Source organism: Podarcis pityusensis, assembly GCF_964106645.2.
Source record: "Podarcis pityusensis genome assembly, chromosome: 6".
Lineage (NCBI taxonomy): Eukaryota > Metazoa > Chordata > Lepidosauria > Squamata > Lacertidae > Podarcis > Podarcis pityusensis.
The window spans coordinates 77,015,819-77,036,277 of NC_138030.1; the positions used below are offsets into that span (position 1 = coordinate 77,015,819).

The 20,459-nt window shown below is 43.2% G+C and overlaps 1 protein-coding gene across 5 annotated transcripts in view; it reads right to left on the reverse strand.

Moving 5' to 3' along the window:
- Positions 1–9,170: 9,170 nt before the first annotated feature.
- Positions 9,171–20,459, reverse strand: part of CDC14A (cell division cycle 14A) — a 95,371-nt gene continuing 84,082 nt past the window's right edge. For all 5 annotated transcript variants that reach the window (XM_081008652.1, XM_081008654.1, XM_081008650.1 and 2 more), the window contains one exon: positions 9,171–9,347. In XM_081008652.1, the coding sequence (XP_080864778.1) occupies positions 9,315–9,347 (33 nt within the window). In that variant the 3' untranslated portion in view covers positions 9,171–9,314. The remainder of the gene's footprint in view (positions 9,348–20,459) is intronic.

The window sequence follows — 20,459 nt, forward strand, 5'->3', positions numbered from 1 at the left end:
TAGCCAACTGCCCTCCTTGCGGAGAGCTGTGTATTTGTGCCTGCAGCATGATGCTGTAATAAAAGGACTAGAAATCTTTCAACCACTCGTTAATTCTTATCTGTGAAGTTACCAAAGGGAGGGAAGGACTCTCCACACCTGACACTGTGGCCCTCATGTGTGTGGGGTGTGTGTGTGAAGAGGCAAAGAGGTGGTGGTGGTGGGGAAGGCCCGAGTGAGAGGGTCCTCCATCGAGGAGCCCAGCCATGTCCTGATTTTCACCTTTCCTTGAAACAGTGGTTCTTCTTTGGATGAAACGAAACCTTATCTATGAGCTGTAACAAGAAAAAATGACAACCAGAAAAAAGGAAAGTAAGGAAATGCGCTGTTGTTGTTGGCACCAAATGCACGTTGTGGAAATCCCAAATTTAAAATGTGAAAATGGGCATGAATCTCGTTAACAATGCTCTCTCTAATATCAGACCTTCTGTCCGCATCCTGTTTTCAAATAAACTTGGCTAGCAGAAACGTCGTTTCAAGCAAAAGAAGTCTTTGAGAGGAAAACATTTAATGGGTTTAGATGCCTTCACCTCCATTTCTTCTGTTCCAGCCCTTTGACTTCCATAAATCTATCACTAAAGCGCTATAATGGCATCAATGACATGTTGCAGAATACACTTGCACAAATACACCAGCCTGGAGCAACCTGAAGTTAACCACTAGCTTAGATGTGTATCTGATTTGTATAAAATAAAAACCCTCTTATGTCACTCAAAGTACAATTTGGCTGAAAACCAGGGTCTTGAGAGCACATTGATGCATTGAGAAATTTTCATAGGTAAGGGATTAAATGAGTCACTTCGCTCAATTGAAATATTCTTCAAAATCATGCAGCACCCAGCCAGACAGCGTATGCCAGGATTTCACACGCACATCACATTATTTTAAAAAGAAAACTTGCTTCTTTATCTCCAAAGAGCACTCACTCTGCGCTCTGATAGAGGGTGACACAGTCATGCAAAACATTTTCCTTCAAATATGTATATCTGAATACAAGGACTGCCGTCTTTGATGCCCAGCCAAACCAGCCTCTTGAAAGGGAAGCTCAATCTCAGCAGCTCATGTCGCCATTCACTTGGCTTGTCTGCAAGATGGGGCTGCGTATATTTCTTATCAGGCTACGAGCTGCTCATACTTGAACACATTTCTGCCTCTTTTGCTATGTACACTAAAGGGAACCGATCCTAAAAATACTCTTTCCAGATAAAAGTACCTGTAAGAAGAACTGTTGGACAGTGGGAGAGTCTACCAACAGAGATTATTGAGTTCCCAAGGCTGGAATTCTATGCAGAAGCACTTGGGAATTTTGCTTTTATTCATTTATTATGGCATTTATTTCCCAACTTTTCTGCAGAGAGCTTGGGGTGGCGTCTGCCCTTCTTGCCCCCTCCATTCTTATTCTCATAACGACCCTGTGAGGTGGGCTAGGCTGAGAGGGAGTGACTGGCCCAAGGTCACCCAGCTGAGTGGGGATTTGAACCTTGGTCTCCGAGGTGCAACACTCTAACCATTACACCACACTGCCCTAGTAGGGATAAACATTCACTTCCAATCAAACATTGTCCATCTTGATCACTGAGTTCTTCTGATGGGACACTTTGGGTGGTCCCCAGTGGCCCTGAGTTTTGGCTGGCCTTCGCCAGGGACCAGTTGTTGCTGCTGCTGTTATGTATTGAATATATATCCTTCTCTTTCTTCCAAAGGAGGCCAAGGCACCAAGCAAACCCATACTTAAAAAACATTGAAAAGCCTTCTAAAATAGTTAAACATTCTAAAAACAGCTACAGTTCAACAACAACAACAACATGTGCCCTCTGGAACGCCATGCCAGTGGGAGTCTGCCGGAAGACATCCCTGCTTTCTCTAGGGGTCTTTTAAAAACTGTACCTATGGCTTCGAATGACGACCTTTTCATCAACAGGTTTACTGGCACGCTACTGATGTTTTTCTTGATATTCTTGCAGCGCTGTGTGTTTTTATGCTGTACACCACCTAGTGATATTTTCTATGAAAGTGCCATTTATAAATATTTAAACAAACAGTCAAACAAAGAAATGTTCTTTAAAATCTCTGCGGCAGGTATTTTCGATGGAACAGGCCCAATTGCGGGGGCACTGTGTTCTCGACAAAATGATTTCGATTAAAACCTCGGCTCTTTGGTCTAAAATTGTAAGATGGTTTTCTTTCTGGCTGCTTGCTCAAAAATCATAGCCTCCATTTCACAGAATTTAGCTGGACCATCAAATCATCACTATTATTATTATTATTATTATTATCATTATTATTATTACCACATTAATTGCAAGTTCTTAGATATTCCTGCCAGGTAAGAACTTGGGCCCTTACTGTCTGCCAAGGCATAGAGGGTTTTCAAAGGGCTAAATAAATTTCCCTTGCAAATGAAACATTCTTAGCATTAATAAGTTGGAACAGCAAAGTCCGCAGGCCTACGAAGATGGGGGTGATTTGCAAACGTCAAAGCTGATGTTTGGATTATCCAAGGGATCAAATATTTCATATCATGTGACTAAGACAAAATATCATGTTATTACTAGCTAGCTGCCCACCAAATGATGGGAATTTGTAAGGAAATGTAGCCATAGGCTACTACCACATGGGAGGTGGGTTAACGCCAGCATAAACATCCTTTTCCTGTCCTCTCCTGTGTTTGGGCTGGCTTTCATTCCCCCGTGAATACAGCATTTGGGGCCTTTGAGTTTAGAGAAAATGCGAGCAAGAGGAGACACGATGGAAGCATGTAAAATTATGCATGGTGAAAGTGATGGTGGCTGAGTTATTAACCTAACATGAGCAGGGAGATGGGCAAAGAACAAAGCAGTTTGCCCTGAATAGCAGAGGGGTGTGAGCTCCTACGTACTCTAGTGAAGTAGGAGATAAAAGGGCAGCGTTTTTAGGATAGCAGTTGGTAGCGATTTGCTGGCAAAAACTGCAACAGGCTGCAGAAAGAAATCAGAGAGCATGGCTGATTTCTGTTTTGGATCCAATCGTGTTGTGCCTATGGGAGAAGTAAGAGACCTTACTGGAGTGTATGGCCGTGAACCCCTCCACATCACATGCTCAGGTTGCATATATGTGTAAATAAACCATACATCCTAAAGACACCACAGTCTCCGCTTTGCCTCATTCTCAAAGGGCAAGTGCCTTGATCCCTGGATCTCGTACTGCTGTGGAGATTAGGGTGGTGTGGAATAATATTTAAGGATTCTTAGCCACGCTAGCTTATAGACCAGGCTTCCTCAAACTCGGCCCTCCAGATGTTTTTGGCCTACAACTCCATGATCCCAGCTAGCAGGACCAGTGGTCAGGGATGATGGGAATCGTAGTCTCAAAACATCTGGAGGGCCGAGTTTGAGGAAGCCTGTTCTAGACCAATCCTTAGGCATATATTGGATGGGAGATTTCACTTCGTATTTCAACATCACCCACCATCACTTCTAAACATTTGTAGGGGGCATTTTGTTTTTCCAAATTCTGCACCGTGTCATGCATTCTTCTCACCGGAGTTGCTTTCAGAATCGAATTATCACGCAGGGCACACACAGAACAGAGGCAGGATGTCCAAGCAAAACAGACAAGAGGAGATGCTGCAACTATAAATTACCAACCGAATTACTGACATCCACAAGATTTCCATTGTTATCTTTCCTCTTACCATCAGATCACTGACCTTCCTCGCTTCGTTTGACTTCTTTGTTTTGCATTTTCATCTTGACCATTATTTTGACCCATGTGCTGCCATGGCAAAGGTAAATAGCCCTCGAAGGAAGCCCTCATCCTCCTGTTGTCCCTGCAGATTTCCTCCAAGGGCTGTTGAAAAGAACATTGGTGCGCTGACTTGGCTGGAGTTGGCTGTCTGGATAAAAGTGTGCACTCAAATTGGTGTTAGTTGGCTTTGGGGTGAGAGAAACCCCGGCTCTTATGCTGGAAGATATTTTCATTCGTCAGCAAGACCACTTTATGATCCAGTATCCTGCCTATGACAATGCTGAGCACCTGGTGCCATTTCAGGAGGAAAGCGATGGCCCTGAAGATTGGGTTTTGTCTGTTATTTTAAGCTATGCACGTCTTTCTCTTCCACAAAGTCCAAGGGAGTTTTAGGGACTTTCTTTAAGCTAGCCACCTTCCAACTCTTGTGGGGCATTTTGGGGGTAGGAAAAGAAGGGTCATCCACACTCCTGGGACTTCCATAATCATCCTTTTCCCAGTCCAAGCAAACAACAATAGCCACATTTGTCTTCTTAGGGTGTTTGTGTATGCGTATTTGCCACTTCAGGACCGCAACATCAACTGATGAATTGCCATGTGAAACAGGAAGTGCACTTTAAGCACCACCAACAAGACTCTCTGTCACTTCCAATGAAGGCCCAATATTTTATGGCACATAGGTGTATAAATTGCCTGTAAGAGACTGAGCGTATTCTGGTGTACAGACCCAAAAACCATTCTCTGCTCCAGGAAAAGTTGGGAGTGCAAAGGTCTGATCTTAAAACTTGAAGATACCTATAGATATTGGTATACAGTGGTACCTCAGGTGACAGATGCTTCAGGTTACAGACTCCTCTAACCCAGAAATAGTACCTTGAGTTAAGAACTTTGCTTCAGGAAGAGAACAGAAATCGTGCTCTGGCGGTGTGGTGGCAGCGGGAGGCCCCATTAGCTAAAGTGGTACCTCAGGTTAAGAACAGTTTCAGGTTAAGAATGGACCTCCGGAACGAATTAAGTTCTTAACCAGAGGTACCATTTTACTATACTATACTATACTATACTATACTATACTATACTATACTATACTATACTCAGTGCTTTTTTTTCTATTAAAAATGTTTAAGAGTACTCTCATTTATATTGAAATACTGCCCTTCAATGAGGCCAAATTTGGATTCGCAAAATGTTTAGGGGTATGCGTACACCTGCATCCCCCCTGAAAAAAGCACTGACTAGACTAGAGTAGACTATCAGACTCATACCCAGTGCTTCTTGGGAATTCTAGGAAACAAAAGAAATCAGTGCAGTTTTGAAAGGTTCAGTCCAGTTGTACCCAGACATGGATGGAAACAATATTCTTGATTTCAGGAACCATAATGCAGGTAGTAGCTTTATTGACTGTACCACAACAGATTATGAGTGAGAAGAATGCTTCGCTGTGTTCACCAACAAACAAAGGCAAAGCTGGTTTTGGACTACAACTCCCATCTTCCCTAGCTATCAGCATCAGTGGCCAGGGATGATGGGAATTGTAGTACCAAAAAAACAGTTGGCGACCCAAGTTTGGGAAACCCTGATGTAAGTTAAGCTCTCATGGGAAATGGATGCTATTAAAGAGAGAGAAACCTTTGCTCATTAGTCTGTTTGGATTATTTCATATTTTCTAAGATGCTGAGCCTGTGCTGGGCAGCACAAGACATTGTATGGATATTTTTGGATGTAACTTTGATGCTTATGTTCTGTTTTTGAAGGCTTCTGCAAGTAAAAGTTTGAATAGTACTTTTATGGGCCTGGACAACAATTTCTTCCAAAAGGAGTCAGTTCTTACGCTTCCAGTCGCTTCAAACTGCACAATATTAATATCTGCAACACAGAATGCTGTTGCTTCTTCCTCTGTGAGAGTGGGCAGGTCTCTTCCCAAATCAATCAAGAGATAATCCCAGGAACAGTCATTTGTTAAGAATGATGGGAAATGGAAGTGTCTAAACTACAAGTTGCCAAGATAAAGTTACCATGACTGTTAAAAGGACAGAACTGTGCTTCGAATGGGTGGCCTGGGTGGGACTTGATGAAAGTTATTTCTGAACTATTAACCAGCAATCTGACAAAAGATAAAAGGTTTGGCCGCCACCATAACAAGAAAACTGAAATGACTCACAGCTGCATATTTCCCAATGGGAAGGCAATTAAACAGATTAACAATGCACAGGGTGATTCACTGTTTGCAATAAATATATTAGGAAAACAAGGAGACAAGAGCTGTCTTAGGCTGTGTACACATGCCTGTTTACTTTGGCTCCAATGTGCTCCTACATCTGAAGTTAGAAGCCAAATACCTATCTCCTTAGCCACAATCTATAAATATCTATCCTGGAGCGAAAAGGTTATAAACCCCTGCCTCGTGTGACAGATGCAAAAGAAGCTCCAAGCATGAGCAATTTTAATGTAGCTGTAAAGCAGGGTATTACTGCAAGACAGGCTCTGGCAGATTGAGTGGACGCGACCCAAAATGAGTCCAATGGTCAAGAAGGTGGTCTCTGCACGTGTTGTGGAGGGAAGTGAGGGCCAGATAAGGCTTGTCAATCTGGGAAGGTAGCCCATTGGGAAGAAGGAAAACACAGACCTTAAATCTCTGCTGCCTTCCTACAGTGGTACCTTGGTTCTCGAATGGCTTTGTTGTCAAACAAATTGGCTCCCAAATGCCGCAATCCCGGAAGTAAGTACTCCGGTTTGTGAACATTTTCTGGAAGCCAAACGTCCAACGTGGCTTCCACTTGAGTGCAGGAAGCGTCTGCAACTGATCGGAAGCCGAGCCTTGGTTTTCGAACAGTTTCGGAAGTCAAACTGACCCCCAGAACAGATTAAGTTCGAGAACCAAGGTACCACTGTATACTCATTTGTAAGAAAGGCTTTGGGAGCAAACCCCGAGGAAAACCCTGAACCCACTGCCTTGCGGGACATATTTGGGAGCAGAAATTGGGTCCTCCCTTAAAGAGGGCACGTATTATGGTGAGGCCTGGGCAACCGACACCCTGTGTTGTGGGTGGGTACAATTGGTAAGCCACAACACCCGATTGGTGGGTCCCTCAAAGGTGGGTATAATTTGGCCAATGGGACGCAGTCCAAAAGGTTCAAGGGACCTATTTATGCCCATGCACATGACCCAGAGCTTCCTCTTTTGGCGCATGCATTCAGAACACCCGACCACCTCTCCCTACTTTTAGGTCTTTTGTGCTTGACCTTGCTATGCCGTCGTGTGTCGTCTGTCGTTGGGACAGGGGCACGGCAGAAATTTCCCCCACTTGGCTGATTGGCTGTTGCCATTTGGGTTTTGCCTGCCGCATAGCAAATCATCACAACTTGGTAAGGTTGTGGACAGGCTCTGGTTCAGGTGATTGGGATGGGAGAACGCTCTCGGCATCCCTATGTGAAGGGTATTCCGTTAAAGGAATCCAGGGACTCGATGGTTTGGTCAACCCTTGAGAGGGGGTTGTGCCCGTGCCTGAGTCCAGGGGGACATTTGGGTGGCAAAGTTAGCGCGCTCCCAGCTTTCCAATTATCCAGGTGTTCACCCTTGGCTTACCTATGCTGGTGCCCTGGGTCAGCACTACCTGTGTGGCAGGAAGCTAGTCGAACCAGAGCCTATGCAACCAGTCTCTTTCTGCAATCAATAAAGTTGTGGCCTCAATTCAAAAACCAAATCAAAATTTAGGTCAAGTGTGAATTTATTTAGGGGGGAGGTTTCTGGGTCTGAACACGCAAAAGGCGACGGAGTAAACACGACACAAATCTAGAGCGGTGTCCTTAAGATGGTTGGATGGCGCCTTGAACACCTCTTTCTGGCAACTCCTGCAGCCAAGCTGGTGACAAACATATTGCTCTGCTTTCATTTAGACCACATCAGTGAGGCCAAGAGGTCTTGTTGTCTGGGCAGCCCAGGACAGTGGCAGACTTTGGGCTTCCAAATTCCAGTGGTGCCCTGTGCAAGGCCAAAATTCGGTGCCCCCCGCCTCTCGCTTTTCATTCTAAGTCATTGCTGGGGTGCCCCTGCCGCGCTTTCTTGGCTCGATGCCTAGTGTGGCCAAACAACTTGTGCTCCCCTAAATCTACCTCTACCCAGGACCTCCAAACACACTGCCCAGGCTTGTGCCCTGAATATTTTTTTTTCTAATGGTGCACTCTTCCATTGTCTCTTGAGACAGAAGGGTGCCAACAAAAGGGGACAGGAGGAGCTCCATCCATGGCAAGAATGTCACCTGCCCAAAAAATGGAAAGAAGAAGAAGTCCTGACAAAAGAAGAAAGGATACAAAAACTTATGGAATACACAGAAATGGTGAAACTTACCGTACCAGAAAAATAAGAAATCAAGATAACAAACATTTTTAAATATAAAAGAATGGAAATGGTTTATTGAATATTTGCAAACAAATCGTAAACAGAACATTGGCAGGATGATTGCCATAACCTCCAGTTTTATAAGCGTATATATTTAAAGTAGACGAATAAATGAGTAAGTTAAGTTAATTTGGAATATGCAGAAAATATAAAAAATAAATTTAAGGGACCACAGAAAGAGGGCAAAGGAAGTAGAGTTTCGAAATGTAAAAATGATTGTAAAATTATTGAAATGTATAAAATTGAAAATCGTAAATATATACTTTTTTTAAAAGAGTCCCACCCTCCTCCAGTGCCCACCTTCCAGTGCCCCCTGCCAGTTCAAGGCAGTGCTATACTGATTGAGGAATGCTTTTACAGAGTAATCTTCTTTATGTCTTCTCGGAGGCCCTCCAGACTGGCATTTATTTCGTGGGTGTGTTCTGTAATACGTCACTGATGCAATAATAGTGAATTAGAGGTGGATTTATACTGGACCTTCGGCATATCATCCTTACTGCATTATGGGATCATTTGTGGTATGAAAAGTTAAAGGATCTCAGTGTGAAGTTTAGGGACGTGCACTGATAGGAAACGAAGCACTATGTCTGCCCCCAAGCTGCAAACAGTGTGGGAAAAGGTGGTAGATCCACCTCAGATACCATCATGAGCACAAATAATTCACCACAAGCTCACTGCAAAAATGACGTTCTGGGAAAGGGTTCACAGCAGCAAGTCTCACTGATACAGTGGTACCTCAGGTTAAGTACTTAATTTGTTCCGGAGGTCCGTACTTAACCTGAAACTGTTCTTACCCTTAAGCACCACTTTAGCCGGAGCCCGATTTCTGTTCTCATCCTGAAGCAAAGTTCTTAACCTGAGGTACTATTTCTGGGTTAGTGGAGTCTGTAACCTGAAGCATATGTAACCTGAATCGTATGTAACCTGAGGTACCACTGTAAATTGATGAGATTCAGGACTGCGGCCTGACTCTCCGTTATTTAAAAGGAAGCCGATTCAATGCGCTAGGTTTGTTTTCAGATTTAATTTAATGAAATTTAGTCTTCTGCTTTCGTACAGGTTCCTGTCCCCACTAACTGCAGCAGTCCGAGTCTCTCCTCTCTTCTGAACTGTCTCTCATCTTGTAATCTTCGGCAGCGTCCCGTTATTCTTTTCAAGTTGGGTGGCACTCTTCATTCCAACCATCCTAAGGTGGGGAGAAAAAGATGTAATCATTGCCCTCTGCACACACAATGGACATAAAATGTGACCAATGGCCAAAATAATGCACTAACTGCAGGTGTCCTGCCTCCTTCCAGCTTGCATGTCCTACTGCTAATAACCAGTGCCAGATTTGTGTATAAGCTAAACAAGCTATAGCTTAGGGCTCCACTCTCTTGGGGGCCCTAAAGAAATTTAAAGGGGAAAAAACTTGATGTACATTTCCAAAATACAGTGGTACCTCAGGTTAAGAACTGGAGGACTGTTCTTAACCTGAGGTACCACTTTAGTTAATGGGGCCTCCTGCTGCCACCGCACAATTTCTGTTCTCATCCTGAAGCAAAGTTCTTAACCCGAAGTACTATTTCTGGGTTAGCGGAGTCTGTAACCTGAAGCATCTGTAACCTGAAGTGTCTGTAACCCGAGGTATCACTGTATAAGATCAAAAACAAATAAAATAAAACCTACATACAACAACAGTGATTTGTGTTGTGTAGGCTCCTATGATGTACCGTACATATTTTGTTATGTGCAAATGGCTTTAGATACCTATTAGGTCCATTAATTACCATATAGCATATATTCAACACAAAAAATAGTGACAATTTGTTGTTGACAAAGAACAGCTGGACATATAAAGGGCCCCATTACCTTCAGTAGCTTAAAAGGTAAAGGTAAAGGACCCCTGATAGTTAAGTCCAGTCGCAGACGACTCGGGTTGTGGCGTCATCTCGCTTTACACGCCGAGGGAGCCGGCGTTTGTCTGCAGAAAGTTTTTCTGGGTCATGTGGCCAGCATGACTAAGCCGCTTCTGGCAAAACCAGAGCAGCGCACGGAAACGCTGTTTACCTTCCCGCCGGAGCGGTACCTATTTATCTACTTGCACTTTGACATGCTTTCAAACTGCTAGGTTGGCAGGAGCAGGGACCGAGCAACAGGAGCTCACCCCGTCGCGGGGATTCAAACTGCTGACCTTCTGATCAGCAAGCCCAAGAGGCTCAGTGGTTTAGACCACTTAGCTTAGGGCCTCATCAAACCTAAATCTGGCCCTGTCAATAACATGCCAAGTTTGGAAGATGGGGAATACAATACAAAGGCGGATTCTCTTTTGACATTATATAAAAGCTATTTACGGGGAGGATGGGGGCAAATCTCTGAAATACGATGTGAACCCCACCAGTGGCAGATTTGCCATAAAGTACTTGCATTATTCCTGTGCATGTATATTAGACCAGAATAATACTTAGGTTCCAATTCTATACCCACTTACCTGGGAGCAAGTCCTATTGAAGTCAATGTGACTTACTTCTGAGTAGATTTGCACAGGATTGTGCTGTTACAGTGTTGCTGTTTTTCAATGATTCTCTCACACACAAGCTCAGTAAATCTTTGCAAACCCTATTTTAAAAACCCTGTGTTACATATTTTTAATCCTGAATTGCATGTGGGAGGCTCATGTTGGGAGCTAGCCGCTGAAGTGAAATCTAAAATGGAGATTTCACCCCTCACAGCTTATTCTCCTGGCGATAATGTTTCTGTCTTCCTTAACAACACCCAGGGTCTGGAGCAGTCATTTATTTATTTTTTCTTTTATACTAAGAAATTATCAGTTTGAAATTTCCCAAAAGGAAGCTGTCGCAAGTGACTGTCATTTCTTGGCTGGGCTGCAACGTTTACTGATACTCCCCTGGGCAGCTTTTCATCTTACAGGATGCATGGTTCTTTTTTTAAAGCATGTATTTCCAATACCAAGAACCTGGCAACATTACAAAAAAACAAATCTGTGTCACCTTTAATATTCTTGTGTTGACCTCTCAGATCTTGAACAATAGAGGATAGACTACATTCACTTCTGATCAACACTGGCGGCTGCCTATTATGGGGTGGGGTTCATCTTTTCCTAAATGTTTATGGTTCAATTATCAGAAGTACTGAAAGCCTCCTTATTGATTAGAAGGGGCAAATTAGTTAAGATCTTCTCGTTAAACTGCTGATTTACCATTTATTAGCACCTGGGTTTTCTAGAACAGAAGACACCTATCACAGCAGGCAGGGACACAGCGCTCTGGATAACCTGTTTTATTCAGCATTTGTCTGGATCTGCCTGCACAAAATTACACTGTCATTAGGCCTACGCCCAGCTGTTATTGCGCAATTTATTCTGATTTGTTTAGGGGGCAGTTATATGGCAACAAGCATTCGTCCTGATCTGCTTGCAGGGTGCTTACACCTCTTCCCGGTAAGAATTTATTTATTACTGATTTCTAAAAATATTTATATACCAGTGCATCATAAAACATGTATCACAGCGGTTTACAAGAATATGAAAAAAACACACAAAAGCAAACAATAAAATCATGAAAAGCTAAAAGCAAGTTAAAAGTAAAAAGAAACCAAAAGCTCCATAGTATAATTATGCAAATCTATGAAGGACTTCCTTTTCTGTCTCTCCTGGATCTTCTAACATTCAGCTTTATTGACTGGCCCTGGCTTCTAATTTTATGAGAATAATAGAGAATCACAGAATAGGAATGGACCCTGAGGATCAACAAGGGTTTCCCAAACTTTGGCCTCCAGCTGTTTTTGTACTACAGTTCCCATCATCCCTGATTACTGACCCTGCTAGCTGGGGATAATGGGAGTTGTAGTCCAAAAACAGCTGGAGACCTAAGTTTGGGAAACTCCCTGCAATGCAGGAATATGCAGCTGTCCCTTATGGGGATCAAACCTACAACCTTGGCATGATCAACACCATGTTCTAACTGAGCTATTCCTGAGAGAGGGAGAATAACAGAATCTGGAATTTCTTTTTGTTAAATTTTGTTTAACGCTTGTTTAAATTTCATTCCATAACTGCACAAAACGATATTTACACAAAATGCAAACGTTAAATTACATAATTCACTAATGACACATCCAGTATGTTCCTACCAACACTTTTTACATTCTCTCAAGAGATGAAAATGATTCCTTTCTCTTTCACGTAATCCTTTCTCTTTCATTTATGGTTTGCAATCGGGGCCAACTCCAGCTTCCTCCTCTGAATGGGAAATCATTCAAGGAGTCAGGCATAAGTTTAGAAGTTGACTCATTTCAATGTACATGAGCCTCTGATCAGCAACATGAAGAGATAGCCTTTGAAGAATGGGGCTGAGTCATGCGTGATATTAGTCACAAAGGCTGAGATGGGGGTGGGGAATCTATGTGAGCTGAAAACAAGGATTTGGGTGGAATTTTTTTTTAAAAGCACCTTTGAGAGAGGAGACGTTGATACCATATCACATTACCACAGTTTGAATTTGAAAGAAAAAGTAGGCTTAGTAACTTTGACTGTTATTATATACTCCAGGCTTCCTCAACCTCGGCCCTCCAGATGTTTTTGGCCTACAACTCCCATGATCCCTAGCTAGCAGTACCAGTGGTCACGGATGATGGGAATTGTAGTCTCAAAACATCTGGAGGGCCGAGATTGAGGAAGCCTGATATACTGTATTTTTCGCTCTATAAAACACACCAGACCACAAGACGCACCTAGTTTTTGGAGGAGGAAAACAAAAAAAAAAATATTCTGAATCTCAGAAGCCAGAACAGCAAGAGCGATTGCTGCGCAGTGAAAGCAGCAATCCCTCTTGCTGTTCTGGCTTCTGTGATAGCTGTGCCCCCTGCATTCGCTCCATAAGACGCACACACATTTCCCCTTACTTTTTAGGAGTGAGTCTTATAGAGCAAAAAATACGGTACTCTGTTCTCTCTCTCTTTCTCTTTCAAATGACTTAGATTTGATTATGGCTTTATTATTATTTATTAAATTCGTATACTGTCCTTCAACCAAAGATCTCAGGGTGGTTCACAACATAAAAATACAATAAAAGAAACACAAAACACATAATAAATATAAGAACAAAAGCAAACTAATAATCCCGCTCCCCAACACATTTAAAAGGATTTCAGGTGTTAATCGGCCAAAGATCTGGTTGAAGAGGAACGTTTTTGCCGGGCGCCTAAAGATGTATAATGAAGGCACCAGTTGAACATTCCTGGGAAGGGCATTCCATAAACAGGGAGCCACCACAGAAAAGGCCCTTTCTCGTGTTGCCACCCTCCGGATCTCGCATGGAGGAGGCACACAAAGGAGGACTTCAAATGATGAGGGCAGAATCTGGGTCCTTGAGGTATTGCGGTCCTAAGCCATTTATCTGATTTGTTTCCTTTTGCCTGTCAGCCACACTGAGAGCATTTATTTATTTATTTATTTATTTATCAGTCAATCATCTTGTGTACCAACCTTCATTGCAAAGCAATAACTTTTGCTTTTGGGCAGCATAGACAGCTTGTAAATAAATGATGGAAATAAATGTGTTTTCTAAAATTTCTTTTGCTTTGACTTTACCATGTCAAATGATGCTGTTAGCCACCTAGGGTGTTATGCGTGGAAATGGAGCATCTAAATTTAATAAATACACGAAAGAGAGAGGGAATCTCTCCGATACCTAATGATGAAACACAAATATTAATCTGGCGGTAATCCTAAACACACTAATAAATATAGCTAGCCTATTGAGTTTGATGAAACTTCTGAGTAAACATGCTTAGAACTGCACTTATTATATAGTACATAGAACAGATTCCAAACTGGCTCTGTAAATTTAGACCTGACAGCGAGGAATAATGGTCAAGAAAACATATGAGCCCTGGTCTAAGAAGAAAGGCAGGGTATGAATTTAAAAATAAAATATAGTGGATCTGACTCAGAACAAATCAGCTTCCTGTGTCCTTTTGCTGGACCAGGACTACAGTCAGTTTCTATGTTTTTTGGCTGACTTTTAGCAATTCACTGACTCTCTCTCTAACCCACCTCTTGTAAAGATAAAATTGGGGAATGGTCTATATGTGTACTTTCCTCTCATCCTTTAGTGGAAGGGCTTAATAAAAATATGATAATTAACTTTTAAAAATGTGTTTGTATGCATACTGTTAGTGGGGGAAACATTGTCCTTAACAGTAGGAGAATAATTTATTTTCTGGTACAGCTGCCTTCAAGGAAGGAAATCCTAGGACCATTAGGCTTTCCTTGTACATAGTGCATACTTTACTGAACATATGGCATAAACTGAAAAGAGCTGAAAATAAACCGGTGCAACTTGCAAAAGACCTATGGCTCAGTGCACTGACATTCTTTATTTCACCGTTAGTAGAAAACATTTGCCAAACTGTTCAGAAAAAAACATGCCGTGTTTGTATTATGATGGAACGCTTCGTTTTCAGTATGGACACGATCCAAGCTAAGCACCTTTAACGTTCCAATGATTTCAATGGGAAATATATTAAAACATGGACTTAATTCTTCCACTGAGGGCAACGGTGCTTAATAGTGATATATATGAGGATGGAGGAACCTTGCAGGAAGAATGGGATATAAATGTGATTTTAATGTGAGGTGTGCCTATGAAAATATTCAGGCACTAATAGTAAACATACTTTCAGCCCCATATAGTAGCTTATTTCTTTTACATTGTCTATAACGGCGTTATTTTTTTGGGTGTCATGTTATCCAGGGCTGGGCAATGTTCCCAAAATCAACATGACACAGGAACAGTGGAATTTCCCAGCCTTTTGTGCTGGTAGCCATCTTAATACAAAATATTTTTAAGCTCCTGTTTACTTAGATATTTTTTGAATGGTCTACGAAGCCGTGGAAATACCCTAGCCTAGCAAAAAAGAGGAAATGCGAAGGCGTAAACCTGATCTTTAAAAGTGGGAAAGAAAATTTCAACTCCTTTGCAGAACTGTTTATTTGAATTCACTGAATGTTTATTGAAGCCTTTCTTTAACCAGCTTTTATTTTGATCCAATCTCTCTGCTGCTAGCAATACTCCCTTTCTCCAAAGGTCCCCCACTGTGGAGCTAAGGCTTGGACTTTTGCCTCAGTTCGGTTTTTAGATACACAATAGGAAAGGGAAAAGAAAGGGGATTTTCCCTCCTTTTCTTTTCAGTCTGCTGAGTAAACATTCATCAGCAGGAATTCGGCAGGAAACACGGGAGCTCTGGGGTTTTGCGGGGTCACCTGGCTCTGAACATCTAGCACCTCTGAACATAGATAATAAATCATAGAATTGTGGGGTTGGAAGGGACGACAAGAGCCATCTAGTCCAACCCCCCTGTCATGCAGAAATGTTTTGCCCAGTGTGGGGCTCAAACCTACGACCCTAAGGTTAAGTTGGGCTCACGCTCTACCGACTGAGCTATCTGGGTGGGCAATCTCATGCTGGTGTGCTGCTGCTTATATCAGCTCAGCCGTTTGGTGTGTTGGCAATGCTGATAATCCAACCCAGGAGCTGAATGAATTGCCAGATCGCTCGCTCATAGAAAGAAAAAGGGGAAACCCAAAAGGAGCCATAAAATGGGAGAGGAAGAGAAGAAGAGTTTGGATTTGATATCCCGCCTTTCACTCCCCTTAAGGAGTCTCAAAGTGGCTGACATTCTCCTTTCCCTTCCTCGTCCACAACAAACACTCTGTGAGGTGAGTGGGGCTGAGAGACTTCAGAGAAGAGTGACTAGCCTAAGGTCACCCAGCAGATGCATGTGGACAACAGATTACGAGTCTACCGCTCTTAACCACTACACCACACTGGAGGTTTACCGAGAGGTCCTCAAGGGTCTCTCTGAAGATATGCGCCCCAGAGTCAGGCAGCAGAGGCTGTTTCTAGATGCTGAGCGCATGATCCAGGAGAAGCCAAGCGCTTTGGTTTCCATAGAAGAGTTAAGCCAAGCATCACCTCTCTCCCACAATCCTATGTGCATGTTATGTACTGAGTTGAACAGGATCCAAAATGCAGCAGTCTGATTGGTCCTAGAACAATAGGATCCAAAAGGCAGCAGTCTGATTGGTCCTAGAACAATAGGATTCAGAACGCAGCAGTCTGATTGGTCCTAGAACAATGCAGCAGTATGATTGGTCCGCAGGAGCCACCCAATGCAGCTCCAGGTGGAAGTGAATCCACAACCTGATTGGCCTACAGGAGAATCCCAGAATTAGCCAATCACGTGCAGCCCATTGTGTAAATAATGTATATAAAGCAGATATTTGGGGGAAACTTCCATTCCTCCTCACCACTATGAGCTGAATAAAGAGCATGAAATCCACTCTCGACTGAGTATATTTCAGTGCACTTTCCAAGAAGTAAGGCTCACCAAACTCAGTTCAGTTCCATTTGGACAGCTTTTCCAGAAGGTTAGGTTGAGAGGGTGACTGGCCCAAGGTCACCCAGTGAGCTTCATTTCATGGCTGAGTGGGGATTCGAACGCAGCTCTCCCAGGTCCCAGTCCAACACTCGAACCATTATGCCACACGGGCTCATGCTACGCAGCAGTGACTCAGCCAACTAAGCAACACAGCCCAACCATGGCCTCAGCTACTGACTCCAACTCCCATCATCCCTGACAACAGACCATGCTGACTGGGGCAGATGGTAGTTGTAGTCCAACAGCACTGGGAGGGCACAGGGTTGGCTAACCCTGACATGCTGGTGCCACGCTAGTTTTGCTGCATGGCATGATCACCTTGCAATCATTCCACTCTCCCTCCATAAACCCACACAAGATTCCATCAGGTTAGGGGAAACTGCTGCAGTTGCTAATTTTAAAGGCTGGGAAGCAGGGAAGGATAGGAGAAGGGGCTCAGATCTGAAGATAGAGGCTGGGGGAAGAAGCTTTTTTTATTTTAAATGTTTTAAAATATATATGGAATTTGCCATTAGTTCATCAGCGCCATCTAGTGCCACATTTGTATAATGCACTTAAAACATTATATTTGCAGCTGCATAGCTGAGTCCACAATTTGGGAATCCAAAGTCAGCACTACTGCATGTGGCACAAGTACTTCCTAAAAAAACAAACCCAAAGTTAACGCACCTGGGAAAATAGCCAGTAAGCCATATTTTATTATAGGTCAGAGCAGTTAAGGAAGATGCAAAAGGAACTTGTTTTATGAGTGGCAGCAACTGTGGAAGAAGTGAGGAGGACAGAGTGTGCACCGATGTTATTTCCTGGAAATAGGTATCAGATTTAACAAGGAAATCTTTGCATCCCTCATCACTAAATGCTGGCAGCGTCTCTTGTTTGTCTAAGGCTCAGGGAATTGTGTGTCTCCAGCCACCATGCTAGATTTAACTTGAGCCATATAGCATAAGAATGCATAGTTTATAAATATCATGGTTTTATATATATATATATATATATATATATATATATATATATATATATATATATAAAAACTCTTCCTCAAACTTCTGCACAGCAGTATCTTGGAAAGGATCCAAGGTGCTTGAGAACAGCGGGCGAGCCTAGCCTGATATGAGTTCTGCATTATTTTTTCAAGTGCTTAGTTGACAACAATTTAAATAGAAGCTTGCTCTTTGGGTCAAATAAGAACTTGGCATACAGCAAGACCAGATATTCTGCACTGAGAAGGAACTAAATAAAGGAATCACACAACACCAGGAAGATTGGATTTTGCCACAGTCAGGGCTGACACCAGACATCAGGGGACTAGTAGTAGTAGTAGTAACAACAACAACAACAACAACAGAAGATGATGATGATGATGAAGAAGAAGAAGAAGAAGAAGAAGAAGAAGAGGAAGTATTCTGTCCATCTGACTGGTTTGCCCCAGTCACTCTGGGCGGCTTCTAGCAGAATATAAAAGAGCAAATGATACATCAGACATCAAAAACTTCCCGATACAGGGCTACCTTCAGATGTCTACAGAAGTTGCATAACTGGTTATTTGTTGGACATCTGAGCAGGCCCTCTGCCTGGTTCCCTGCAACTTCGCTTCTCGCAGTGAGGGAACCTCCAGAAGGTCCACCCTCAGAGATGCTCCTTCAGATATATAGGGCCACAGCCGTTTAGGGTTACAAAGGTCAGAGCAGTGCTCCCAATGAGACGCCACCCCAACCCACGCCCCTCCACCAGTGCTGGCCCATCTTGTTTCACCACCTGAGGCACAATAAGAATGGCTCCCCTGCCCCACCACTGCACCCCTCCCCACTCCCACTGTTTGCTCCACCACTTCCACCACAACTGGAATGTGTCCCTCTCTTGTAAACTTGAGAAGGGGGCATCAAGAGAAGGGGCTTTCCGCAAGGCCTTCCACTTGTCTTCCCCGCCTCTGGAATGGCACAGAAACTCAGTAAGAATTTCGGACGTCGTTCCGGTAATCCGACGTTTCGTTGCTAAAGAACTTAGTCATCAACCTCCTTCAGGTTTAACAAACTGAAGGACATTGTTATGTACTGAAGTTCTCACCCTGGGCCAGCAGGGGGATACTGTAGATAGTTATGCAAATGACGGATCGAAAGTGACGTTCAGTGATTGGATAGTTTGTATGCAAATGAAGGATTGAAAGTGACGTTCAGTGATTGGATAGTTTTAGAAAATGGCAACAGTTACATTGTTCTGGAGCTCTATATAAGCAGGCTGACTGAGCTCCTCAGTCAGTTCTGTTCCAGCTTACAAATAAAGAGCTGCTTTGGAAGAATCGCTGTGTCGTCTGCTATGTCTACCCACAACTTAACAGACATCATCCTCTTTCTATGCTCCCCTGATGGAAACATGCAGATGGGGACAGATATACCCCTGCTTACAGTCCTTTACATACTGTTTTATCTTGCATATTATTTACTACAAAACTCGATGACTAAGATCTTTAGCGACAAAACGTCAGATTACCGGAACGACGTCCAAGCACTGAACCACTGGTATATCACAAGTGGATTCTTTATTACTGCGTTTGCAATTGTTCAAGATAAAATCTATTTTTGAAAGAGAAGAAATGAGCACTGAACCACTGGTGTATTACAAGCAAACTCTTTATTTACTGTGTTTGCTATTGTTTAAGATAAAACTGATTTGGGAAGGAAACTACTTTTGCCATTTTTAATGGATATTTATCGTTTGTTTACAGATAGCTGCCTTGGTGATATTATCTTGTGCCGATTGCAGTAGTCATCGTATCCCCACCCTGTTCATTGTTTTATTGTTAGGAGCCAGCAAGGGTCAGAATTGATGGTGGGCTCCCGGCATGCGATTTGCTGAACCGCACACCTGCCATATATAACGCAAACTGGGAGGAAGCTGCAATTTCCCTGTATAGGAAAGTTTTTAATGTTTGATGTTTTATTGTGTTTTTAATATTTTGTTGGGAGCCCAGCAAAATCATCATCACCAACAATAATAAACTGTATTAAAATAATAATTTTTCTATAAAAATATATAATATATAATAATGAAACTAATTATAATATAAGTATAATATTGCATCTGTTTCTGCCCTAAATTCAGCTGGGTGCAAAATAAGTCCTGAACGTATTGTTGTAGGTACTGCCTACTCAAATGTCAAGAGATCCAGCGGCAGATGGGGCAGACTAGGAAGAACTTGATGCCGCGGAGAGCTGTTTGACAGTGGAACGGTCTCCCTTGGGAGGTGGTGGACTCTCCTTCCTTGGAGGTTTTTAAGCAGAGGTTGGATGGCCATCTGTCATGGATGCTTTAGCTGAGACTCCTGCATTGCAGGGGGGTTGGTCTAGGGTTTCCATACGTCCAGAATTTCCCAGACATAGCCAGGATTCTGCCATCGTTAGCAGTTTCCGGGCGGGAATCTGGATGTATGGCAGCCCATGTCAGCAGTGTAGATCTTGGCGATTTCCCATTAAAAATACTGTATTTTTTGCTCTATAGGACGCACCTGACCATAGGACGCACCTTGTTTTAGAGGGGGAGAACAAGAAAAAAAATTCTCCCCCTCTCTGCGCAGCGCCCCTTCAGCGAGGCGGCAGGAGAAACAGAGCCCCTTCCATTTCTCCTCCCGCTTAGCTGAAGGGGCGCTGCGCCTTAGCTGAAGGGGCACCTACCCTTCAGCGAAAGGAATCCGAAGCCTCTGGAGTGCAGCAGGAGCTCCCATTGCACTCCAGAGGCTTCAGGCGGCTATCCCTGAAGCCTGGAGAGAGAGAGGGGTCGGTGCGCACCGACCCCTCTCGCTCTCCAGGCTTCAGCGAAAGCAACGCGAAGCCTCCAGAGCGCGGCGGGAGCGCTCCCACTG